This window comes from Bos taurus, chromosome 2 (assembly GCF_002263795.3).
Source record: "Bos taurus isolate L1 Dominette 01449 registration number 42190680 breed Hereford chromosome 2, ARS-UCD2.0, whole genome shotgun sequence".
Classification (NCBI taxonomy): domain Eukaryota; kingdom Metazoa; phylum Chordata; class Mammalia; order Artiodactyla; family Bovidae; genus Bos; species Bos taurus.
Window position 1 is genome coordinate 20,747,999 of NC_037329.1, and position 26,322 is coordinate 20,774,320.

At 52.0% G+C, this 26,322-nt stretch overlaps 2 protein-coding genes and 1 non-coding gene across 18 annotated transcripts in view; all 3 read right to left on the minus strand.

The window, feature by feature from the left end:
• Window positions 1-12,278, minus strand: part of HOXD3 (homeobox D3) — a 25,528-nt gene extending 13,250 nt beyond the window's left edge. For 8 of the 12 annotated variants that reach the window (XM_059877978.1, XM_059877990.1, XM_059877986.1 and 5 more), the window contains exon 1: window positions 12,141-12,228. The gene's annotated coding sequence lies outside the window, so the exon portion shown is untranslated. The other 4 variants (XM_059878012.1, XM_059877991.1, XM_059878003.1 and 1 more) reach the window with 4 other exon arrangements.
• Window positions 11,994-26,322, minus strand: part of HOXD4 (homeobox D4) — a 16,552-nt gene continuing 2,223 nt past the window's right edge. Inside the window, exons 2-4 of one of the 5 annotated variants that reach the window (XM_015474832.3) lie at window positions 17,603-17,628; window positions 13,163-15,405; window positions 11,994-12,618 (exon numbers count right to left, since the gene is read on the minus strand). In XM_015474832.3, coding sequence (XP_015330318.1) covers window positions 12,284-12,618; window positions 13,163-13,604 — 777 coding nt within the window. In that variant the 5' untranslated portion in view covers window positions 13,605-15,405; window positions 17,603-17,628 and the 3' untranslated portion in view covers window positions 11,994-12,283. Of the gene's footprint in view, window positions 12,619-13,162; window positions 17,629-26,322 lie in introns of those variants that run through there. The other 4 variants (XM_025001087.2, XM_010801892.4, XM_010801891.4 and 1 more) reach the window with 4 other exon arrangements.
• Window positions 14,745-14,843, minus strand: MIR10B (microRNA mir-10b). Its single transcript, NR_030976.1, has one exon. It is a non-coding gene; the product is annotated as a microRNA mir-10b (primary transcript).

The window sequence follows — 26,322 nt, forward strand, 5'->3', positions numbered from 1 at the left end:
AATGCACCTGTCATTGTGGTTTGTAGCAAAATTTATGACTGCGAGCACGGCTGCAGTAAACGCTTCAGTAAGGAATGAAAAGAAAAACACTTCCCAAGGCCCGGCACTTTTCAGAAGTGGAAAACAGTCTCTGCGTAGGAGGAGGCGCAGCAAAAGAATTCCCTGCTCCGCAGTTTTCCCGGCCCCGCGCCCGGGGAGTAAGGGGAGTATATAAAGTGGCCTCTGCGGGCCTCCTGGAGCAGCTCTGTTCGGCGGCCGGACGCGGGACGCGATGGGCGCAGCCTGGCCAGGGACTGGAGACCTGCCGCCCGCCACAGCCTTGGAGGCCAGGCCGGAGGCTCGCCGGACGCACGGAGGCCGGCCCCGCGCGCGTTCCCCCGCCGCCCTCAGTGGCCGCGCAAAGGCTGAGGGGGCTGGGGAGGGAGGCGGCTGCAGTCGCCCGGTGGTGACTAGAGCTGCGATCGTGGTAAAATCAAGGACGGGTCGGATTAGTCTGTGCAACTTGAAAGAGAAGGGGTAGGCGTTGGGGTGCAGGTTGCTTCTATTCCTTTCATTTTATTATTATTATTTCCTCTGAGGTTCGAACTGGTCTGGGCTTCTCTGCTTTACCTGAATCAGGGCCTTGGAAACCCACAGATCTCTTTTTGGCAGACACCAATCTTGCTGGGCATCCCCATTAATTCACTGGAACCGGGCATCGATTCTTCCTTCCCTGCTGGCTTTACTACTTTGGGATTGGAAACGACTATTTTTCCGATTTGCTAAGAAGGGGCTCTATTTACCGTAGAGCTGGAGCAGCTTTCTGCCCACGTTCTCCCGATCTCTCAGCCTGAGCTCTTCTGCCTTATGGGAAGACCTGGACGCGCCTTCTAAATCACTCTTATTTAGCCCAGATAACTCAATGTAATACACCCTGCATTTAAGGCACTGGGCTCACCCTATTAAGGCACCATAAATTTGAAGACCGATGATCGGTTATCATGTAACCGGCGGCAGTTCACACTGAGGTGATCCACTTCAAAGCCGCCCTTTGTTTTATGTTTTGATGTATGAATCCTGAGATGGCTAATTTGAGTTGCAGGACAAATGGAAATGTAGTGGAAATTACTTTTAAAAATCACACCACTCACCACAATTTGTGTGTGTGTGTGTTCTCAAAATTTTGTCTCTAACTCTTTGTAGGCTCTTCGAGTTCCTTTTGATATTCTGTTGAGATGATCTGGAACAAAATGGAAAACTCTCAGCAGCGGCTAGTTCTTTCTTACCAACATATGCGGAGAGACATTACTCCCTTTAAGGGTGTCATAATCAATGTCACTATTTTATATGGTGTCTGCAGCCACTCCAGGCACCTTCTCACTGGCAGAAAGGAGACTTGGTTGGCTCCTGGGGAGCAGGTGGCTTTTAACACCACAATCCTTGACTGGATGTGAGAAAGGGGAGGCAGAGCAGTGGGGAAGGACCAGACCTTGCGCAGAGAGTGAGCCAAGTGGGTCAGAGGCACAGGGAAGCCATTCCCTCTCCTCCTATTCCAACCAAGCCCTAAAAGCCCCATGTTCCCCAATCCCCCAGGCCAAGCCCACCCTCTAAGGAGCAAAAGGGAGGGGCTGCAGGATTGGGACAGAGGGAGGCTACAGCTCAGGGCACCAGAGAAGGAGGGCAAATGTGTAGATGGGCCGGATGGGTCCTAGTCAAGGCTCCCACATGAAGCCACAGAGAAGAGGGAGCTGGGTGTTACTTCTTGGTTTGTACATTGTATCTACCACGATTTCCCTAAGTTTATTGTATTCCAGTCAGTACCCACCACATTCCTGGCCTGGGCTGCCCACAACTGGGTCGGGGGATCAAACCAGCTGCAAACTGGCAAAGAAGCAAACACCCCTTCCACCCCACCCCAAAACAGACCAAGCTGCCTACCACTGCCTGCGCTCAGCGGGTGCCCGCCCTGATCAGGTGAAAGGAGAGACACAGTCCCCTCCTCTTGTATCTGCCCTGTGCAATTTGTCGACTCAGTAGTTTGCAAACACTAAACTGTGCTGGGGAAAGCCCCACACAAAGCGTTCAGGGCCCTTCTAAAGACCAGACCGCACAGCCATAAGCCTTTGAAGTGACCTTTGGCTCGCACAGCAATAACTCACCCCTTAATGAACACCCAACGGAAGCGCCTCGGAGAGATCCCGGACTGGTAGGGCTCCTAACACCGCGCCCAGGCTTCAGCTCCCCAACCAGTCTCAGACCCAGAGGGCCCATTCCACGGAGCCGGCCCGGAGGGCTGAGCGGTGGAAACACGATATACTCAAGCCCTCGGACCGGATCGGCGGGTCCTGAAGCCACTTCATATGATGCATTCACGTGGGTGGACAACTTTCACCCCTTAGTTATTTCTTATTTTGGGGGGAAAACGTTCTTCAGGATTATGCACTTCCCCTCAGAAGATCTAAATTGTGAGGCCGCCCAGTGCCGTGATTCCCCCATGCCTGTAGCTAGATTTTGTTTTCCCAGCCCCGGAGGAACAGGGTAAGTTACTCCCGGGCGTTCTTGGGATGTGCGGTGTGCTCTGGGTGCACCTTGGGAAGGGGAAAGCAAAGAGGACCCCAAGGTGGCCAAATTTGGGCTGCCCAGAGCCCCCACCGTCTTCTCAAAGGCTCTTTCCCCAGCCCACCCACCATCCAGCACGGGTCCAACTAACTTCAGCCTTCTGCTTGCCCAGCCTTCTGCAGGCTTTATCTGGCTGGCTCTGAGCCACCAGCTCAAGTACCCCTTTCACAGCCAGAAACGGGGAGCAGGAAGGAACCCCGTCTCAGAACTGTCGAGGAAGAGCGGGTCCGGCAGACCTAGCCAGGCATCCCATCCCCTACCAGTACCCGGGGAAAAGGGGAAAAGCCTTTCGGATAGGGAGCCTTGGTGCAGATTATTGAAATTTTCGGGGAAGTTATAACTGACTGCTCCACGGGGCCAAATGAAATGCTGTTCGCAGTAATTGGATTCAGCTGACTAAGCTGGCAGGCGTGCAGCTCCAAGGCAGCAAGAGAAGAAAAATGTCCAGTGACTTTAACTTCTGATGGAGCGAAGCATCAGCGATTGACCAAACAAGTTTACTGCTCTCCTTTGATGGCCAGGACCCTGGGAGTCTGTCCCTCTCTGGCTGAGACCTGTCCCAACTAAGGTTAAGGGAGTGCTCCTTGCTTTCTGGGTCCCTTTCCCACAGAGGCCCAGTCTGGCCTAGCCCTATAGCAGTTTTCCAGGAGCTAGGAGCCACTCACTCACGGGGCCGCTTTCTCAGGCTTTGGTCCTGGGGAAAGACCCATGATGAACTGTCCTGTGCTCCCACATCCAGGACACAATACACAAAATGATGGATGGGATGCAGGAACCAAAATATTATTTAGCTGTCATTTCAGTTTCTTTAAGAAGGACCCAGAAGCCCTAAACCTTTTCTCTGCCACTATTGCAGTCAAAAACCAGGTTAGTGAGGAGGACTATGGAGGTGCCCCCCAAATTCTTTTGGGTAACTTGGGGGTTCTCTTGAATTTGAGGGAGAAGCTTAAATAGCATGTTAACCTCACAGAGGAAAAAAAAATTAAGCCAACAGTAAGAGGATAAAAAGCGTGAGTACGTGGAGCTAGCTCCCAGAACAATGCAGGGAGCTGGCTGTTCACAGAGTTTATTTTAAATACGTATAAATCAACCTGCCTGCGCCCAGCTAGGCAGCTCAAGACACGGAATTAATATGATGCTCCATCTTACTTTGGAAGTGACAGTGTTTTTTTTAAAAAAGTTTCTTTTTATTCATTCCATTTTCCACCCATTCTCATAACTGCACATTTACCCCACAAATACTTCCTCCAGCGCCCAGTCCCCTCTCCAGCCCCCTCCTCAAACTGCGACCTCCCGCCATTATGCCACCGGCCACCCTCCCAACCTGGCAAGGTAGTATGTCTCCCTAACCTTTGGGTAGGCGGGGAACATCCCCACAAAGCGAATCTCCTTAGGATTAATCACCATCCTGGATGTATATGTAGAAGTGTATCTAGGTCTACGCGGGCTGCCTCACCAATTGGCAATAATCAAGATCACAGATTACACAAAATAAATCATATTTAGTATCCCATTCAGGGCAGCAAGCAGCCCTGTGCCCAAAGATTTCTATTTTGTCATGCAATTGCTTACCTGGATCCCAATTTATCATAAACCTGGTGTCCTCGGCCTCAGAGTGGGCGCCAGTGGGGGGCAGAGCTAGCCTTCCCCCTTTGTCTGCAGACAACGCTGTCCCAACCCTGGTCCTGCGCGCTCCAAGATGCGGCCATATACCAGAGCACACGGAATTCCCGGTAGAACGGAACCAGGCTGAGGTTCAACTACCAATAAACGTAGGAGGAACGAATTCGCAGTCCCCGAGCTGGCTTTGCCTGCGCTGCACGCCCGCCGGTCTACCGCCTGCCTGTCCGCTCCCAGGCCCAGAGCGGCGGCCACCCGCGCCCCCACCCACTTCTGGGTTCCTGCCCAGCCCTCCCAGGACCCCCAGAGCTCGGGGTTTGTTTTCCTTTAGGAATGTGGCCCTTTCTGGATTTGAAGAGAGCCCCGGAAACCCCCTCATAGTCGGGAAATACAGACGCTGCCTTCAAATGCGAGCATATTTGTTCACGTGACCCCGAGGGAAGATTGTACTGATTGAGGCTGAAACTTTCACGCCATCCAGCCCCGGAGCGCAGCCAGGCCTGGGGGCTGGGAGGAGGGGCAGGAGGCGTGGGATCTCGGTCCCTTCCCCTGGGCAGACCAGGGTGGGTTTGGGGCAGAAGGAAAGCCCCCATCCCGAGGCCTGTGAATGACCTAGCTCCAGCCTGGCCGCTGGCAGTGGGATGGGGGGCGCTGAGCGTCTCTCCCCCCACGACCTCTGACCTTGGCTCAGCCTTCCACCAGGCTGGCCCGGGGACTGGAAATTTTAGAAGCTGCGTTTCTTACAGGCCTTTCCGGAGGCAGCTGCGGAGCACCAGAGGCCCAGGTTCCCCAAGCTCCCCAGCCGCGCCCGGTACAAGGTCCCGCATCCTCAAACACCCGGGCAAGGCGCCGCTCTTCCCCTCCCCTGGGAGGCAATTACGTTGTGGCACAGCGCAGGCTCCCGTCCTAAGGTTGAGAGCCTCCAGCTCACAGACCCCGAGGAACGTCCCTCTTCACCACCACCATAGTCTGGGACTTTGGCTCGTTCCGCGGACACAGCCGATGAGCCTACACTTTCAGAGCCAGAAAAAGCGCATAAGCAACGACCGAGACGGGGGCGTTCTCCCTTCTCTGCATCTGGCGAACTTCACCCGGGTCCCGCCGGGCCTGGAGCCGCGGAGGCGTGGAGCCGCTATTTGCCGCGACCTGTGAGCCTCTGGGTCTGGGCAGGGCCCATGAATCCCACAGGCCCAGTGACAGAAGGCCGCGGCTTCCCGCTTCCTGCGACGTCTCCAAGAACGCGAAGGGAGATGCGGGATCGGTCCCGGCTGGGCTTAGCTGGGAGAAGAAGGAGCTTCTATTTTATAAATAGTAAACCAGGATAGATTTCCAGCACACTCCGAGTGGTCGGGTGTAATTTACGGTAACAAGGGTAACAACTCTGCATGTGGGAAAGAAGAGCTTAAAAACTCCTGGCCAAAAAAAAAAAAAAAAAAGCTCCTGGCCAGGGCGAGCAGCCAGCCTCCAGCTCCCCGGCTTGCAGTGAGCCCCCACCGCCCTACCCCAGCTCAACTCGCACTGGGAATCCCGCACCATGTGGGGGTGTCCACTCCATCCCCGAAGTCCGGCTTTCACAGCCAGCTCTGCTTCTCAGCGGCATCGGGCACGGGCACGGAGCAGATGCCCTGTTGCCACTTGCGAGGTCTCGGACAGGGGTAGGCGCATGGGCAGGGCCGCCGCAGAAGAGCGGGGAGAAGGGGGTAAGATCCTCCGCATTCCCACTCCAGAAGCACAGGAAAGTCCCGGAGAAGAGGTCACAGGCTCGAGCCCCCAGACCTGTCAGCGAGCCCCTCCTCTGTTCACCTGGCTGGCCCTAGCTAGAGGCCCACTCAGGGCGCCTCTTGGAGCCGGACAGTGGGTGCCCCCCCCACCCCCGTCCACCCTCACCCGGAGGACCCCGCCCCCAAGCCTCCCGCCAGGGGCCGTGCAGCCGGCCCGCAGCAAGTGTTAATCTCCAGCCAAAGAGGGGGGCCCCTTTGCGGGAATTTGTCTCCAGGAAAGGATCTAAGCCTTCTTCAATCGGAGCATATGTTCATAGAGCAATAAACCGGAAAGATTTACAGTCCTCGCCCGGCCCCCAACAGCCTCGCACCCTTTCAGGAATTACTTACGATGATTTATCACACCAACGCGGGCAATTGTCACACTGATAAAATAGCCCGGGCCGGTGCCCGCCAAGCCGGGCCTTGGGAGGCTGTTGGCTGCTGGGGCTGGCAGCCGGGCTGGGGAGGTTTTTTGTGGGTTCCTTTCTGGAGCTACCAAGGTATGTCCAGGTGGGGTGAGGTGAGGTGGGGTGGGGTGGGGTGGGTGGGGGTGAGGTTGGGAGGGTGACAACCAATTCTCATTGAGAAAAAATGCAAGCAGCTCAGAGAAAGTGCCCAGAATCTGCGCCAAAGTCACTTGCAAAGCACATAAACATTTGTCATCTTTGAATAATTGAATTAATGTGTTATTGTTTGAATGTATAATTCATAACGGAGGAAACTTTGTCTCTGTCCTGATGGGGGAAATATACACACGCCAAAAAAGAAATCAAAACACACACAATCCCAAAACAACCACCACACGCAGCCAGCCCCCAGCTCGCCTGATATCATCCTCAAAGCCAACTAGAGGGAAGGAGGCATCGGGCCGGAGCGACCAGCTGGAGGAGGAGAATGGCCGCTGCTGCCCCCAGCATGGACCTCCGGCAAGCTGGGGTGGGGTGGGGTGGGAGCAGGGTGGTTCGTGGGACCTGACAGCTAGCTTCTCGCGAGTTCGAGAAAAAAGGCTGAAACGAGCCAGCGGGAGAGACGTCTCCAGCATCTCATCCCTGGTCTCTCCCCGACTCTACACGCCCGTTTCCCTTCCCCCGAGGCTTCCCTTCACCCCAGGGTCTCCCACTCCTTGGGTGGCAGAGAATTTCCGTGTCTTTATTTTAGATCTTTTCCCCAAATTAAAGATACGAAAATCGAGGGGGAAGAGGGACAGACTCCTTGCTGGGGTGACAGAAGCAGTAGAGCTGGGGTGAGAGGGAGGGGAGTGGGAGAAGCAACTCGGAAATCATTATCTGTTGGTTAAAATCTGCCTGGGGTAAAATTTCAACTCGATTTTATAGCCTTCCATTATGACGCAAAGAAAAATTTACGACCCTTGCTTGAAAAGAGGGCCGGGGCCTTTTCTCACCGGTTTAAGAATAGGCGGCAGATGCCGTGACAGCGACCATTGTTCCCGGTAGACACAGGCGACCGGGCAACCTCGGCCCGCGTGCGCCAGGCGCGTCCCCCAGCCGGGCGGGTTTTTACTACTCCTGTCGCCTCTGAGCAGCCCGCGCGCACCCTCGCCCCTCGCCCCCCGCACACCCTCACACACACACACACTCTCTCTCTCTCTGTCTCACACACACACACACACTCGGCCGCTCTCAGTAATTTTTCATAAGTGCAAAGCTTTGCTGAACCAAAGGTCACCATCCAAGCCACTAACAACTTCTTGACGGCGCACGCTTCCAAATCAGGAAGCAAAGGGAACTATTTGTCAGCGGCCCTGACAGCTAAGTTCATTAAGGATTTAAATCCGAAGAAATAAAAGTCGACAAAATATTTACCTGCCGGCTGCACTCCCGCGCCCGCCGCGGCCGCCGCCGCCACCGGGGGCCGAGGGTGGAGGGCTGGGGGCGCCGCGCAGCCCCCCTCGGTGGGTGATATTCTTGGGATCCCTGCACAAGTAGGAGAGAGCCCTTTGCGTGGCAGATTAATGACGACTCCGTGTTTCTTAAGGGACGTGCTGAATTAATTATTTCGCCAATCACGTGGTCGGGACTTGTAGAAATCTATTCTTATCATCTTCCTCGCACTTTGAAAATTCTCCGGGTTATGAAAGGCCCTCCCCCGGCTGCCGGCGAGCCCCGGCCACCCAGCCCGGCGCGGGGGGCAGGGAGGGCTCCCCAACATGGCGGGCGCGCGGGAAGCGCTGACTGCCTAGGGTCCCCGATTTACGGTCCTGTACTCCGACCGGCTAGGCTGAGCACTCGCTTCCTCCTCATTCCTGCCCGCGATTCAATACACACGACCGTATTGATGTATTGGTGGGCACAGGAGGAGCCATTAGCCAGAAGACGGGCAGAGGACAATCATAAAATGTGTCTGAATATTTAAACTTCTGTCTGCGCACTTATAAATACACATGTCCACGCGTCTGAGGCAAGCCCTTACATATATTAAGGACACACGTCTGATTTTTTGCATTCTGCTCATTTCTTGTCGAGAGTAAGCTCCCCACCCCCATCTATTTTGGGACGCCTGTCTTGGCCCCCTCTTCAAGGCAAGGCCAAGACGTGAAAAGCCCTCGTGAAAAAAATAGCGCGCGCCACTCTTTATAGTGGGGAGTGTTTATTGTCGTCTGGAGGGCCGAAGGGGCGCTCGGGGGAGGAGGGGCAGCTGCTGGAGGCCCCAGTGGGGCTGAACAGCACAGAAGTAGAAGGAGCCCAAGACTGGAGACCAGAAGGGTAAGATCCAAGCAGCCACGGCCAGCCTCAGGTTGGCCCAGAGCCCAGCACCAGACACTCTTAGAGTTGGGGAGCCAGGAGATCTCTCACTCACCATGTCACAGATCGAGGGGGTCTGGGGCTGACCTGGGCCTGCACCGAGCCAAACTGGAGCCTCTTTTTAGCCCAGGAAGTTACTTATTTTCCTTAAAAAAAAAAAAAATAATGCCCACCCCGCCCCCACCCCAGCCTGAATCCAGCCTCTGGCTTTCCAATGCACACAAAATTTAACAGCCAAATTGGGAGTATGTAGGTATGGGGGAGGGAGAAAATGGTAGAATTTCTATGCCTTACACAGTTTAACCCTCACACATCAGGGATATTATAGAAAATAATAAAATACACTGTTTATACTGGATGTTAGCTTTTAGAAGACCTAATGAAGAATGCTTCTGTGGAGGCACCAAATAGAAGGGAGATTTCGCTACACCTTTTATTATTTCAAATATAGATCAATGAATTACATCAAAACTACAGGCAACAATTAGTATAAATAATACTTTAATCAGTGGCAGCAGAACATTGATCAGTTCTATTAAGAAAGCATCTTGTGTGAACAGACACCATGGGGCTGACTGACAATGTCATCTCCCAACAAAAGGCTGCAATGGACAAAGTGAGATGGGAATCTGAGAAGCAGTGTCCTCAGCAAACACTTCACTCCCCCCAGTTACTATCCCAACATACCATTTTTAAAAACCCTCAAAACAAACACTTCTGGCTCATAGTTGGGGGAACAAACTGGAAACAAATAAAAGCAAATGGGCACTGAGCATTTCTACACCTAGGTCTCCAGAACACGTTCCCAAAAGGAAACTCATTTCCTTCCCTGCCCTGGCCGGCTGGGGGGCCCTGCTTCTTGCCCGCCCCACTCCTGTGGGCCCAAATGGACGAGAGGGTCTGATTGGGACCTCAGGGTTGGGGGCTGCCCTCTGGGCCTTGCAGGCACCATTAACATTTCAAAAGGGAATCTCTAGAAGCCGAGAAGGAGAACTGAGACTTATAAACAAAGAATTTTTTTCTCTGATAAAATTACTTTCCAAAGTAGTGGAGCTATTTTTAAGAAGGAACTTGGGTTTTCTTCATCAAATATACCTCTTGGCTTTCTTCTAGGGCAGAAGTGAAGGCAGTTAAGTAGTTTGGCATTTGGTCTGAAGCTGGGATGAGTAACCTGAACTTCTAGGAAGGGAAGAAATCTATATAATAATTTTTATAATGCATATATAATTGGACATTGTGAAATATATACCTCCCCACACACAAGGAGAAGTTTCGATGTATTAACAAGTTTGGGTTTTAGGGAAGAATCTGAGCAACTTTCCAACTTGCCTAAAGATAGCAGCTCTTTTCAAATGCTACATCCAAAGACTGCTCTTCATGTTAGAGGAGGGAAAAAAGAAGAGAAGGGTAGTTAGAGTCCAAAAGGTTAAGGGTTTAGAGGTCAGTCCTCCCGGCTGAAATACAGCTAATCGAATAGAAAATTTGTCCTCTGGATGAACCTGATTCTGTAATTTAGCCGAACTTCAGTAAAATACCTTTTCAGCTTCTCAACGTGAGGGCATCAGAAAAAAGACGTCTTGACTATGTATGAACTCTGTGCTTTTTGTCATAGAAACAATGATGCAAATAATGCAGGAATATCCATCTTTAATATCCCGACGTGGCGATATTCAAGTATTGCCATGTGCAAGTCTGAGAGCCAGGCTCACCCCAAGGAGGAACAAAGAGCTGTCCCTAGGGTCTAATACAAAAGACCAAGGCTTGGAAGATACTTTAGAGAAGTGGAATTTCAGCCTAGGGACCCCAGTGAATACCTGCCCTCAGCTCTCAGGAGACACAGAACCAAAGAACATGCCCGTAGAGGAAGTCTTTTTTCCCTCTCCACTCAAATATATTTTAAAAATTACCTCTGAAACCTTCTGAAGCACTGAAAAATAGCCCCAATTCTGAATCTCCTTTTCAATCTCCCTCCTGCTCCCTCCCCACTTTTGTCACTTTTTGGTAAGGGACAACCAGGGGTTTCTTTTTGGAGCCCGAGGCTTTGGGGTTTAAACTTCTGAAGCCTTGTTTCATTTGAGTCTGTGAACCCTGGCCATTACCTTTGACTCTTTCCCCTTATCCTTAAGGGTCAACATTTTAGAAAAATGAGCTTTGAATCCTTCGCAGGCAAGGCATGAGAAAAATGACTAAAGAACATATCTCCCGTTGTTTGAGAGCGATTGTTTTTAAACCACTATTCTCAAGGCAAGGGAGCGGAAAGGGCCTGAAAACTTTTGTACTTTTACAGATTCCGCTTCTAATTAACAGGTTGAAAAATTCCTTAGATTTGTTTTGAAAAATTAAAACTTAGGGGTAAAAAACCCTAAGACCAACTTTTGTGGACTTCTAGATTCAGTTAGTTTTTTATTTTTTTAAAAGCAAGATTTCCTCATCTTCCCACTTTCTCCCCAATGCACATCCCTTCTCCCATACCAGCCATACACCAATTCCTATAAAATACTGCTACATGGAGTATTTGGGGACATTCGGAATCCAGTTGGAACAGAAAATTCAGTCATTATCTAATGACCCAGAACATGGAGGTTTTGTTTTCTTTCCCCAGAAGGAAAAATGTTGGACCATTTGTTTCTTTCTTTTCTCCCTTTCCTCTAATCACCCAGAACTAGTTGTAAGCACAGTGCTGAAAAACACACATGTGGAAATATATATTCAAGAACTCAACTTTGAGTGGATCCTTCCCTTCCCTCTAGAAGGGTTAAGGGCCCCCTATATACATTTCCTGGGAGTGGGGAGGGGGTGGAGTTCCAGCCAGAAGTCAGGCCACGCACCTCAGATTCCGCTCCCTGAAACTCAGCCCCTTTCACATTTAAGTTTTTTGGCAACACCATGTCAGTTATTTCTGTACCCCAATTCTCCAACAAATAAATATTTAAGCAAATATAAACATAAAACAACCCGTTTCCGCTTCCTTCTTAGACTCATTTCTTTGGGCACAGGGACACTGGGAGCAAAAAATATATATATTTTTTCACACTGGAAATACAGACAACCCAGAAAGTTCAGGAATCCTGGCTCAGCTCTCCTGCTTCTACTGAAAACACCTAGCGCAGAGGTGGCCAAGCTTCTGCCTCAACTCTGGCACATTTTTAAACCACAAAGATCCCTGGAGGGGTGGGGTGGGGGAGCACGTTTAAATTCACACTGGGATAAAGCATCCAACCTTCATTTGCAAATTCAAAACCCAACAGCAGAGATTTTCAGGAGTTTAATGACTCGCCAAGGTTTTATGTTCTCAGTAGCTCCTGCCATTTGATAATATACTTAGAGAGAGAATCCCGCCCCCTCCCACCCCCATCCCCGATCCAGGGAGGGGGCTGCCCTCGGGCAGGATGCTAACCTTAGTCCGAGGGAGGCCTGCGTGTGTCCCAGGTCCACCCCACAGTACCTTAGAGCCCAGGGAGGTGACAGCAGGCCCGGCCTGCCCCCGCAGCTTCGGCTCAGCCAGGAGCTCAGGGAGGGGTGGGCCCAGGGTCCCCACTTCTATAAGGTCGTCAGGTCCGTGTGGTGGTCCTTGGCCAGCGGCTGCAAATGCTGGCCGGGGGCAGTTGAGGAGGAGCAGGAGGACGAGGACGAGGACGAGGAGGACCTGCCTTTGGTGTTGGGCAGCTTGTGGTCTTTTTTCCACTTCATCCTCCGGTTCTGGAACCAGATCTTGATCTGGCGCTCGGAAAGACACAGGGTGTGAGCGATTTCAATCCGACGGCGCCGCGTCAGATACCTGTTAAAATGAAATTCTTTTTCCAGTTCTAGGACTTGCTGCCGGGTGTAGGCCGTCCGGGACCTCTTGGGCTCCCCGCCGGTGTAGTTGGGGTTCACTGAGAGACAAAACAGATCGCACAAGGTCAGCTCCGACCTCGGGGTAGGCCCCTGGCCACCGGCACTCACTTCCTGGCGCGCCCCGAGGCCGGGCCCTCCCTGCGCTCCCTCCTGGCCCACTACTCCCTGCCTCCCGCCCGCCCTCTTTCCCCAGCGCACACGCTCCTTCCCTCCCACCCCCTCGCACCCACCTGCTCCCCTGGGCTCGCAGGCAGGGATCCCCAAACGTACCCCCATCTCCCCAGCCTGCCGCCAGCTCCAGAATTCCCAGGCATTTTGGAAATCCCCTCTCCTCCACCGCGTTCCCTCCACTCTGAAAATGGAGTCCTCCCCCACCCCACCCCCATCTCCACCCCTTTTTGCGCCCACAGCCAAGCAGCCAGCCACATGGTCCCAGCTTGCTCCCTTGGCTATAAAAATTTATGGAGAGAGTAATTGCGGCGCCCATTGAAACCCCACACGCCCCCACCCACTCGCACCCCCTCTAGGGGCTCAGGCCGCCGGGCCAGGGTGGAGACTGAGCGGTCCTGTGCCCGTCCTTACCGGAATTCACGTGCACCTTCTTCATCCACGGGTAGACCACTGCCGGCTGCTTGAGGGCAGTCCCGGGGGGCGGCTGCTTGGGGCCTCCCGGCTGGCTACAGGCCCGGGCGCCTGGCAGGGGTGCGGGCGGGGGCGCGGAGGGAGCCGGGCATGGCTCTCCGGAAGCACCGTAGTGGCCGCCGGGGCCGCCGGGTTCTGGCCCGTGACCCCGCGTGGGCAGAGACGGGCCGGGCCCGGGGCCGCCGCCTCCGAAGGTCTGCTCACCGAAGTCGGGCCGTGGGTAGAGCCCCGGGGGCTGGAAGTCAGTCCCCTGCGCGCTACCGCCGCCGCCGTAGTAGTCAGCGCCCTGCTCGCCTAGGTAGCCGCCCTGCAAATACTCCTCGCACGGAGGAAACTTGGGGTCCACATACTTGGAGTTCACCATATACGAACTCATGGCCATTAATTTCAGAAGGTAGAAAATACTAATTTTTCTCGTGTTGTCTTTTTTTCTTCTTCCATAGGGCCCTCCTACTTGCTGTCAACTGAATAAAGTTGGCGGCCATGTGACCAGGCCAGCCAATAGCGAGGGAGTGAGTTTATCACCGGGCTGGTGAGCATCTCATAATTTTCACAAATTTAACTAAATAACATACGTGTAATCAAGTGACTCACCGTGGCACCTTTGAGGGCTCCCACCAGATGTTAGTGGAGTTCTAATCCCAGCACCCTCATTCCCCACTGGTAACCCCAGCTTTTGTCTGCCACTGACTTTGCTAACCTCCACTGCCCTCTCCATGCACCCGGACTGCAATCAGCCCCCCAAAATGCGCACAGTTCAAGAGGGAATGAATTTCCCATATTTATCAAGGTGCAGGGCATCAAAAGGTGGGTGGAGGAGGTGACTCCTGAGTTGGACAGAGAACCCCAGGCAGGCAGGACTCCCGCCCACCCAGCCCGCGGGAGCATGGGGACTCTGCCATACAAAGGCCGAATCCCGCCGGCTTTGTCTTCATCAGGGTCACCCAAAAGTTACTACAATCTGGCTGGCCTGAATCAAATTAGGCAATGAGTAACTGCCAAGCTTTCTTCGAAGGCCAGGGTGTTTGTAGCCAAATCTGGCCTTGCTGGTATGGCAAGAAGCTCCCTTGATTCTCTGGCTAGGGCAGCGCGCGGGAGGGTAGCCCAGGAAGGTTGTGAGGTAAACCCACCTCACTCAAAAGCATCCCCAAAAGGGCCCTAAACTCCCTCTTCCCGGCTCGCCTTCTTCCCACCTGGCAGCAAAGGTCAACAAGCCTCCTCTTTCGGCACCCTCCAACTTTATGCCCCTAGAGAGGAGAGCTGATCCTGGGGCTACCTGACTCCCACTTCACTCCCCAGTGCCCCCAAACCTAACCCTTTGGCCCTGCATTCATGCAACCAATTAGGGATTTACACAGGGGGCCCTGTTTGAAGGTGAGGAGCTTCTCCAGGAAAAGGCTACTTTACATAATTGGGCTCCTACGATCCTCCTGCCTGGAGTCCAAGGTAATAAAACAGAAAGAAGCAACTGACCGGTCGACTGCCTCTGGCCTCCACTTCTGACTATTGCGGAGAATGTGAAGTTTTTGCATCGACCATATATTCCCCTAGAATCGAATCTGTGACTACATGGATACCACACAAATTCGGTTCTACAGGGTATATATAGACAACGTCACTGCCTCCAGGTTCCACCCAGAGCAAGTACCCAGACTGTTGCCAGCCCCAGACTCTCCTCCTTGGAGCCGCCAGCCCGACGCAGCCACCCTCACTTTCAGAGACAGTTCAGGTAGTCTGAAGTGCTTGGTGGCAATTTGCAGCAACGAGTTCCCCATCCTTGTACCAGAGCCGGGGTTACCAAGCAGCCAAGGAGTCAGGACAGTCTTCTTAAGAAAGAAAGAAAAGAACAGAAGAAAAATAATCCATCGCAGAATAGCGATTGTTTTATTATCCCCTTTCTGGATGCACATAACACCCCCTCCCTCATCAAGTGGTATTTTCCAGAAAGTAGAAAATGCCCTTAGTGGCAGAAGAAAAAGAGGCAAGAGAGAATATCCTCTGCCCCTACTTTTGCCCACTGCCAGGGCAAGCCAGGTTGGCTGGCTAAGCTAGTTCTCCAAGAAGTCGCACGTTTACCTTCCAGGGCTCTGAGCCCGGCTGGCCTCTCTGTCCGGCTGCTGCTTACCACCCCGAGGCAGGCGCTGCTTGCAGGCACGGAGCTGCCCTGGGCTGGGGCTGGTGTACTAATGGTGAAGGGCAGGGCGAGGGGTCATTCGAAATCATTTACAAACATATCACAAAGTTTCATTATTTTTGCTTTGCCGACAGCAGTAAACAAGAGTACAGAAGTTCACGAAGTGTGCCGCCCTAGTGCTTCGGCGCAGTCTGGGGCTCAGCCCTCAGTTCACAGCACCAAGAGGGCTCAGGACTGGGATGGATTTCGGGGACAGAGGGCTACCTGGGCTTGGATGGGGATTTTGGATCCTTAACTCTAAGCTAGAGAGATTTCATTTTGTTTTTTATTTTACCTTCATGATTCAAAAATTGTTTTCAAGCCTCAACTTGGGCCTGGTGGGGTGGAACAGGGAGAATTCCCTCCACTCCCCCCACCCCTAGTCTGGCAAAATTGGCTGACTTCTCTGCACTGTGCACACTCCCCACACACTCCCCCCAATCCTTTGGTTCCAGTGCTTTGGCTATTTTGTAGGGATTTCCCGGGTGCCAATTCTAACAAGACCTTCTGAAACTGCCCCACATCCAACTCCCTTGTCCCAGGGGGTTCCCCCAACTTCCTTTAATGCCAAGAGCTCCAGGGGACCTTGGGTCTAGACTTTATCCAGAAAAATTGGGGGAGCCTGCTGGGATGAGTGGGGACCTGAGGGTACACATTTTCATATTTATTAGACACTGTGACCTGCATTTCACCTTATTGCTCCACTCCTTCAGACAGGTCAAAGCCAACGAGTTATTGATGAACAAAAGCGTTAAATATTCACCTCCCGCTCAACTGCCCATACAAATGCTTTTGATGTCTCCGGCTTTTTGTGCTGTGTTCAGCTACGGGGTGCCAGTCCTGGGTTTGCAAGCAAGGAGCATCCACAGAGATAAGGACCCAGAGCCAGGGAAGCTACAGGAAGAGGGCAAGACCAGGAGTTCTGGAGACGCTGGATTTTCCGGCCTGGAGCTGCAGGGCCTGTTTCACTTGAGACAGCCTGATTCGTAGAGGTGAACTATGTACTGCGTGGATCCTCCACTCCTAGGGGGTGGGCACAGCCCCTAGGGAGTTGATTATGTTGCCCAGCCTGGAGGGCAGAAATCTGGCCCAGAGCCAAGCCCTATCTTCTCCGACCCTAGAAAGAGGACATCTCACCAGAAAGGGAGGGTGCCTGGTTCTTAACATCTTCACACATTCCATCTCTCATTAAAATAAAACCATCTCCGTTTTGCATGAGGGTCTTTCCTGGAGTCTCTCCCCACCACCATCATCTTAATGAGATAGCCTTCCTGGAGAGTTCACAGGCCTCCTCAGAAGTGTACCTGTCTTCCTCGGCATAAGCAACTCTGAAAGGGCCAAATTTTTGAGCCCAACACCCCAAGAATCTCTGCCCCCAACAGCACCCCCAAACACCCCTCCCCCTTGTCTGCCGGCAACTCTAGCGGCTCTGGTGCAGAAATTCTCGAATTGCAGTTAGAGAGGAGCAGGAGTGAATCAGAAGGGCCCTATCCCTCCCTCCTTCCTCAGCCCGAGTCCCCAACCCAGGACCCAAATCGCTGAGGCCGGGGCTGGGCCGGGGGAGAGGGTAGGAGGGACTTTCACGTAAAGCTCAGAATTTTCAGCCCTTCCCGGAAGCGGGCCAACCCAACACACTCGCAGCCGTAAAGGGTTGCGTCCCCCACCTCCACATTCCTTTTATTTAAAAAAAAAAAAAAAAAACGAGAGAAGATCGGGGCCAGGCTGGACCGGGTTAAGCTGGGCTGGGCGGCGAATGGGGATCGCGTTGCCTGGGTGCTTAGCAGGTTGGTTCGAGCAGAGGGCTGGTTCGAGCAGAGGGCGATGCTCGACACAACTTGTTAATAGGGCAGGCTGCTAATTAGCTGCAAGCTCTTCACAGACGCGTCCGCTGAGGCGGAGCTGCACCTGTGCGAGCTGGGGAGGCCTGGGAAGGCCGGGAAGGTCCAGGGAGGCCCAAGGAGACAAGAGCGAGCGCTCGCGGCGCGTTCCCTTAGTTAGGTGACTGGAAACTAGGCCCCAGAAAATCTTCCCGGGAGTCCAGCTTAGATCCTCCAGTTCCAAACGGGCTCCCCTCGCTTACCCAGGCCTGGGGAGGCAAGGGCCGTTTTTCCACCCGCCCACCGCCCCTGGCTCGGCCCTTCTCCCCACACCCGCCCAGTTATCAATACCGCCCCTTCGCGATTCGGAAGAAACCGGGAGGTACTTACAGCAGTGGTGTCTCACGGTCCCGAACCTGTTGCAATGAAAACGGGGTCACTTAAATTCCACAGGATAATAAAACAGAGATGGATGATACACAGAAAAATGACAAGGCCCAGACACCCCACCAAAACCCGGACCTCCCTCCTGCTTCGGATGCCCGCCCCTAGGAACTGCGCCAAGTTCTCCGCGAAGCGGGAGACTGCAGTGCTCAAGGGCAGACCCGCGGTAGGAGAGTATGCCCCCATCACCTCCCCCACGCCATGCACCTCTTTGGGCAAAACCTTACTTTTTGCCTGGCCCGACTCAGGCGGTCTGTAATAGGGTTTCCCCCGTGGGAAAACGGGAAGTGAGGAGAAAACGGGCCTTTGTGTGTTTCCTTTTGCAAAATCGGCTGTGTGGGCGCAGGTCCACTGGGGAGGGGGCAGCCGCTGCATCTGTCCCTTGCCCCAGCTCCCCGTCTGTCTCGAGCTGGAGCAACTCAGCACCCCCTTTCCAATTTCAGATTGGTTTCAAATTCCCCAGCCAACCAGTGCCCCCTCAAAACTGTCTTCTTCCCAAAGAAGGACCAGGCAAGGCTGGGACTTGCCGTCCCACTTCAGCTCTAATTCAAAACAAAGAGCAATTTCCAAGGGGAATGAGGACCCAAATGATAGCCAAGGAAGAGGAAAATCGATGGGTTTAAAGGTAAATGGCAATGCTTTAGACTGTTATCCAGTTCTGTGGATATGACATCATTTCATCAGCATTTTTGCTGGAGAACCCACAAAGCAATCTTACAAAGCAGTGGTCCTCACAGGGGCTCATGTCCAGCTTTCAGTTTCCTCTAGTTTTATTCTGGGACAGGGAGCTTCTCTGAGAAATCGCAGAGGCAGAGCATCTCCATTCTTAAACTTTCTGTCTACCTAGGCTACCCATTTTATTCCTCTTCTGAAGCAGAACGTCACTCTGAGCAGGTGAGAGACAGAAAGTTCCTCTGGTGAGGTGAGAACCCTCAATTCCTAATTTTCTGTGTCTAGAAGGGAGAGGGGATTCCCATCCTATTTCTTGATTTAGGTTAAGCTAAAATTAACTTCCATGGGACTTCTCCCCACCACCAGGCAGAAAAGATGGGGCAGATAAATCCCCCACCCCTGGAGTTGTCCTGGAAAGAGTAATAAGTGACTTACTGGTTTTCTCTCCTAGTGGGCAGGGGAGCTGGGAGCAGATCTGTCTGCTTCTGAACCCGGCGCTAGCTGGAGCCTCTCACTTTCCTATCGCTGCTCCAGGAACCAAGCATCTGCACTTGTATGCTCTTAACCTAATTTATGGTGGGAATTATATTTTGGCTTGTCAACTCTCAAGCCATAAAACAAAGTTTATTGGAATCACGTGCTCGTAAATAGCCACTCAGGTCCCATCTCTGCAGAACCATAAATAACCTTCGGCTTTAAACTTTTATTCACTAAATAAAGGTTCACTGCAACTGTTCCCTCACATTTAAATAGTTCCAAATATCTAGGATTCAAGGGGGGAAGTCATATTCATATCAATACCCTGGTCTTTTCAAACAGCATCTTTTCAGGGACTCTGTTTAGAGGGGGAGATAGTGCTATTTGGAAAAGGCTGGTTGGTGGGCATGTCTTATGATTCTTTGGCTGCATCCGCTGTGAGTACCATCAACTCCTTTATTTCAATCATTTTCTAGCTCTAGATGTGGTAAATAAGGAGGAAAGCCAAAGGTCATTTCTATTGGCTTATACCAGAAGTTATTTCAAATTTTGTTTTAGCTTCAATAAGAAAAGAGCGGTTGGAGGCTGGGTGGGCTTGGGGGTGGGGGTGGCAATTGGAGTTAACACTTGGCTCTGTATTGTGAATGGGCTCAGCAAAAGTTGAAGGTAGCCACATGCCTAGAGGTTTCTGTAATTTGCTTAGATCTAGAAGGGAAGCCTTTGCAAGTGACCAAACTGCTTAAAACAGCAAGACTTGGGGTTTGGTGATGTGAGAAAGTAGAGAATAGCCTCATCGGGCATCTTTGGCAACTGAAGCTCTAAAGAAGGTTATAAAACAATAAAACAGCCCTGGTGTGAAGGGGACAGGGTGTGAGGAAGCAAATGAGGCTCTTAGGAACCCAAGCCCAGGAAGTCAGATGTCCCCAGTCCCACAGGGCCTGGGGTCCAAATCTGGGTAAGATCCTATCTCTCCCCGATATTACCCCTCCACTCCCCCCACCCCCACCCCGCACACTGCCACTCCCACCAGAGGGAGAGCCTGAGAGGAGGAGGCAGCTGCTCTCCCGCTGAGAAAACCAAGAAAAGAGCTTGGGCCTGAGCACTGCTCCATCGAGAGTGTGACTCTGTGCTTGGGGTAGGTGGGGGTGGGAAAGATACCCCCAGCTCCCACCAAAGGGAGTGAATGAAAAGAGAATTGACACCGCCCCCCTCAGCATCCTTCCACAGCCCACCAGAGTTGCTACCAAACAGTGTGGAAACATGTGATTTTGACTATTCCAATTAAAAGAATGGATGTTCTCTGTAGCTTTGTAGAGCACATATACATCTAAGATTTCTAAATAAAATTAAGTTGTGAAAGTTCTCATCAGCAAGTCCTATCAAACCCATGAAAGAGATTCCTTTCTACTAAAATCTCTTTGCATTCTAATTTCCACCCATTCTCTGTGCATTTCTAAACCCATTTCCTAATTTCACATTCATTGGATATGAAGCAGGGAGCTATTAGTCCAGACTGTATGGCATTTATTTCTCTCCCCCAACCCCCACCCCATTAGCCCACTTAGAAGTACCTTTTTCTTTTACAGTTGGCAGTATCTGTTTTTAAAATATGAGTAAAGATCAATCCTTTAAAAACTGTTTTCTGACTCTATTAGCACTAGGTGAGCAGCTTCAAAACAAGTCCTTGTTATAATCCATTTTTTAAAAAGTTTGAGGGCTTGGGAAAGCCTTCTTTATTTTTCCTTAATTCCTAACTTAATAAAACTGAGTTAACCAAAGGATATATGACATTCTAAGCAGTTGTGATGAGCTTTTTATGGGACAAGGGTGGTGTAAAGAGAAGACCAGACTGAGGAGATGGTGTTTGAAACAATATCTGGCACCTAATCTGGGCTCAAGAGACATTTTTTGAATGAATGATAATGAAAGATGATGACTGGGACTTGCCCACAGTCTTCACTGTGGCTTACATAAGAAGAATAAAATTATACAGCCTACTCTGTATATTTAGATGATAACAGGAAAGTAACTAGCTCTGCTGAGGGGAAAGGAGGAAAGAAAGGAAGACATTGAGGCACACAACTTCAATCACTTTCTAATCTTAGGATAGTCAGACAACATGGTTAAGGAGAGTGTACACCTTCCTCCGATCTTCCCTTGGCCCCTGCCCCCAGTTTTGGGCTTTTTTAGATGAATGACAGTGTGGAATGGGGAAGCACAAACTCTGTCTAGTAAGAAGGCTGAGCACCAGGGAGAAGAGCAGCCTAGCTTGGGCCGATTTCTTGGGGCTTTTCCAAGGACTGTCAATGGTGGTGGTGGTAAGTCATGAAGACGAGGTGGGGAGAAGAGGTAGAAGCCTTCTTAGAAACCTGTTGCTGGGTACAGTGAGATTCTGAGCACTGTCTTCCCCATCTGACTGGGAAGAGCCAGTTCTCGGAGTTTCTGCTCAAAGAGCTCCCATGAGCTAGAGTCCCCCACAGGGTTCTCCCAACCCAGATGCCAGAGCCACTCCCAGGAAGGAAGAGAAAGTGAAGGGGCCCAGGAGGCATCAGCTGCACTCCAAATGTAACGAGGTCCGTTCTCTGCCTGCCCTAGAGGCCCTTGCTATGTGGCCTGCTGCTGCTGCTGCTGCTAAGTCACTTCAGTCATGTCCGACTCTGTGCAACCCCATAGGCGGCAGCCCACCAGGCTCCCCTGTCCCTGGGATTCTCCAGGCAAGAACACTGGAGTGGGTTGCCATTTCCTTCTCCAATGCATGAAAGTGAAAAGTGAAAGTAAAGTCGCTCAGTCATGTCCAACTCCTAGCGACCCCATGGACTGCAGCCTACCAGGCTCCTCCGTCCATGGAATTTTCCAGGCAAGAGTACTGGAGTGGGGTGCCATTGCCTTCTCCTTGCTATATGGCCTAGGAAAGGATATTCTGACCTTTACGTGCAAGAGGCCTCTTGCCCAGATGTGGTGCTGAACTCTTCTCTTAAACTATCTCCAAACCAGGATAAGTGGGAATGAGACTTCAGATGAATCCCCTAGACCAGGTGTAGGAAGGAAACCGCCAGGCCTGGCACTTAGGGACACAGACTGGGGAAGAGCCAGAGAAGGGCTGAACAGGGAGTCCCAAGCATGAGAGAAATATAATTTCATATTCCTGACACTATAGTCTATCGCTGAAAGAGGAACACAACACTTCTCCTGCTACCCCCACCCCTCCCCCTACAGTAGGGTCTGCTCACTGGAACTCTGCCTTGGTGTCTTCTGGGAAGGAGAGGTAACCCCGGAGGTAACAACTCCAATAGTGAGATGTGGCATCCAAAAGAACGGGCTCTGGGGCGGGACCTCTAATGGGGGGCCAGGCCTGGAAAAAACTCCAGTGGGTCCAAGAAAAGCAGGGTGTGGAATAGCCATCTAAGCCCATTGAGAATCAAGAACAGAGGTTAGATGGATCAGGAGATGGCGGTGACTGGGCAACTGCAGCATTGGGCCCAGTTTGGGCCCAATTTCATGGGCCAAACTCTGCTAGACATGGTTTATAGCAGGAGAGACAAGGTGTGTTTGGACAGAAAATCTGACCCAGGTGGACTCCTGGTTAGGCAGAAGCAGCTTGGCCAAGGGCTGCAGAGGCCCTCTTAGGAAAAGTCTGTAGTCATCAGTCTTGGAGGCCAGGGGTAAGGGGTAGAACCTGGCTGCATGGGAGGGGTGTACATATGTGTGGGTTATAGCCTGAGATAGTATTTATATAATTCTTTTTAAAAGATATAAAGTATCTCAAAAAATAGAAGGGCTGATGGAGATCTGAGGGGGATAGTCCTCTTTAAGACACACCTTGACATCACCATGGCCCAAGGTGGGAGCTGTGGCTCGGCCATGGCCCTGGAGCCCAGATCTTGGAACACAAGCAGATTAAGGTTGTGGAACACTCCTTGCCTCCTTTGTGTTGGCCACTGGCCTTTGGCTTTTCCACTCTGTCCCAGCTTTCAAGATACTGAAAAAAGGGTACTTGCCTTGGGGCTGTAAAAGAGGCTGTGACTGGGTAGTGGTAAGGAAGGTGGCTCCAGAAGGTGGCCTGCTCTCTAGTAAGACCTGAGCCTTCTGTAAGAGTCATGGATGTGCCTGTGTGGGTGTGAGGCTTCTGCTACCTGGTATCTGCCCACTGAGGAGCTAGGGGCACCTTCTTCTTGGATGTAGCCCTTCAGTCTACCTGTAGGCAGGTGCCAGACAATGAGACCCAAGGAAGCAGGGCCCACGAGACCCACTACCACAACAGGGGAAGCCCCAGATCCATGTTCTCCTGTGACCAAGCCTGGGCCTGTCTTCTCTGTACAATTCAGGGACTGGGTGCATGAACCAGGTCTCTCACAGCTGTAAAAGGCTAGGCCCGATTATTAAACAGAAAAAGGATACTGATGATAAGAAACACCTATTGAATGCTTGTTATTCAATATGTGATTGAAACAGGTATTGAATGTTTGGTAGTGCCAAAAACCCATTTTAAGTGCCTAATCAGTGAGTTAATATATGTAAAATAGAATAGTGCTGGGCACATAGTAGTGCTATGTAAGTAAAAATCCTCATAACAACCCTTGAAGGTACTCTAATTATCTCTGCTTTCCACATGAGGAAACAAGCCCAGAGAGTTTGCCCTACTTGCCTAAGCTCACACAACAGTTCAGTGGAAAAAATTTGATAGGAGGCAGTCTGTACCTAGAACCTATTCACCTCTTTGAAAAAATCTCTGAGTTAGCAAGCGGTCAATTTCCCCTTCCCAATTTGGTAGCAACTAGTCAGCTTATGACTTTTCCCTGGTGGCTCAGATGGTAAAGCGTCTACCTGCAATGCAGGAAACGCAAGTTCGATCCCTGGGTCAGGAAGATCCCCTAGAAAACCGGATGAAGGAGGGAGCTCCCTTAACTAGGGGGAGGGGCATTGCTAAATGGTAGCGAGAACTTGGCCCCTGTAGACCACAGAATCATAAAAGACACAGGAAAGACCCTCAACCAGTACTCAAACATAAGCATACATCTTAACTGCCATGGTGGAGAGTGTTTATAAACTGCAGGTTCTGGACATCCTGATTCAGTAAGTCTGGCATGAAACAAAGGAACGTGCATTATAAAGAAGAGGCTTGAATGCGGGCCTTCATTAAGAATCACTGCTCTAACGTAGGGAAATGAGGGAAGCAAAAGACTGTGTTGCAAGGAGACAACAAGGAACAGTAAGGTTGGATCACAGCCAGTTGGGGATGTCACCGCTGATGCGAGAAACACCCCCATGGAGCCCACCAAAGGCCTGAAATGGGTGCAATGGGTAAAGAAGAGTGTGGGGGTGGTGTGAAAAAGGGGAAAGATGAGTAACTGCGGGATTTTCAAGTCGCACGCAAGAAGTCACCCTGGATCTCGGAGCCTCGAGGGAGTCCCGGGGCCGAGGCCTTGTTCTAAGTGAGCCTGAGCGAGCCCATCAGCTTGAGGCAGGCGACGCTGAACGCTCGGGTTTTCAAGGCTGCCGGTTCTAGGTACCAGGAATTGCAAGAAAGGAAAGTGGCAAGAACAGCAGCCAAATGAAGGGGCTGGTAGGGATTGGGCGTGGCTTGCCCCACCAGACCCTCTTCCTGCTCTTCAGAGCCCAAAGCCCAGAAATCGCGCCCCCTCCGGGAAGGCGGAGGAAGTGAGGTGGCCCGCCACCCCGGAACCTGCCTTCAGGTTCCTGGGCCCCGAGCTGCCTCTGCTGCCAGTCTCGGGAAAGGGCGCCGCATCGCCCACTATCCTCGTTGGCGGAAAACACTTTGTGAACTGGGGTGGAGGGCGGAGAGACGGAGGGGGCGGGGTCAGTGTCCCTCCCACGCTCCCGCCCGCCAGCGCCCGGGGCATCTCCCGCGCCTCCGTAGCCGACAGGACGCTTGTCCTACAGCGCCTCCTCCTGGACAAGGCGCCAGACAGCGGAGCAGGGGGACTGTTCCAGCCCCGGAAACCCGAGGCCCCGGCTTCTTAGCGCGGGCAGAGGTCTTCCTGAGCCAGAGGCTTGAGTTGGTCCTCCCTTCCCATGGGGGCGGCCTCAGGGCCCTCTCGACTCCTTCTGGCCGCCCCCACCCCTACCCCCAGTCCCACCCCTAGCACTGACAGCAGGCTCGCGACCCAGGAGTGTGCATCCTCCGTTAATTAGGCGAGCCCAGGCGGAAAAACCCTACAGTTCGTGCGTTTATTTATTTATTATTTGTTGACCGCTTTCTGCTGAGCCACTGGTCCCCACAGAGCCTTCGAACGTGCTGCGCTGGCGTAACAAGATCCGAGAATGGTCCGGTTGAAGAATTGGCCTGAAGTTTGGCGGTTTGAACAGGCGCCAAGAGGAAAGGCCTTTTCCCAAAGCAGAAGCACCAGGCTGAAAAAAATCTATACACTTCCCTGAGGATTATATACATATATATATACATATATATATATAATCTTCGTTTAAGGTGTTTAGAAATGTATGTATGTTTAACACCATGAAAGAAAGATTTGGTTTTCTTCTGGTCACTAGCTCGTATTTGCATACTGTTTCTAAAGTACAGATTTAAATTTGGGTGAGGTGGTGAGTCAAGATGATTGAAAATAACGTGGTCAAGGGCAAGATGTTTGGCTATATTTAGACTGAAGGCTGGAATAAAGGAAAGATCAGGAGCGAATCCTGAGGCAAGGAGGAGTGGAGAGATCGGGTTTTATCTTCCAGCTCTGAGTCCACTCGCCCCCTCCCCCTATCCGTGCTTTGCTGGTTGGATCCCTAGGCTGGGTTATTTCATTGCACATGCGCCGGACGCTGGGCGAGCGAGCTAGGCAGGCGCAACCCCGCACTAAGCTGTGCGGGAGGTGTGCGCAGCGCTGGGCAGTGTGCAGCACCGCACACTGCTGCAGCGCGTAACTGCAGAAGAGCCTGAACGCCGCATCTTGGAGACACAGGAAACATACTTTTGCAGGAAACCCTGTTAAAAGCTTCACGCGTCCTTTCTGATCTGCCAGCCCTGTTCCGCCAAACCAGCAAAATCGCCATGTTTCCAGTAAACCCTCAAGGTTGTCTGTCCTTTGGATCAGCAGTTTCATATCAATCAAGGCTTGTGGGGGGAGGGTGAGGGGGAGAGGGAACCACCCTACGTCCAGAGAGTACGACTTCTCCCACATTCTGCACTACTATGAAATCCAAGAGACCAGTTACTAGAAAGAGGGTATCTTTTCGCATTAATTTCGGAAAATTGGCCCTAAATTGGACTTAAGTCGGAATTCCGAGTTCTTGGTGGCTTCTCCCCAGCTTCCGGTGCCCCCGCGTGCCCTGCCCGGCGGTCGCACTGCGGCAAGGCCGTAAATACCTCTAGCAGCTGCCTGCCAGCCCAGAGTGAAATACTGTCTTTGTTCCTATTTCCCCTGCTTCTCGAGCTCGGAAAACAGAATTCTGGCGAGATATATTTATTTGGAGGAGCATCTGACAGGAAAATACGTTCGGTTTTCAACCCTGGTGCTTGGCCACGTTTATAACAACGAGCTTCGCTCTTTTTC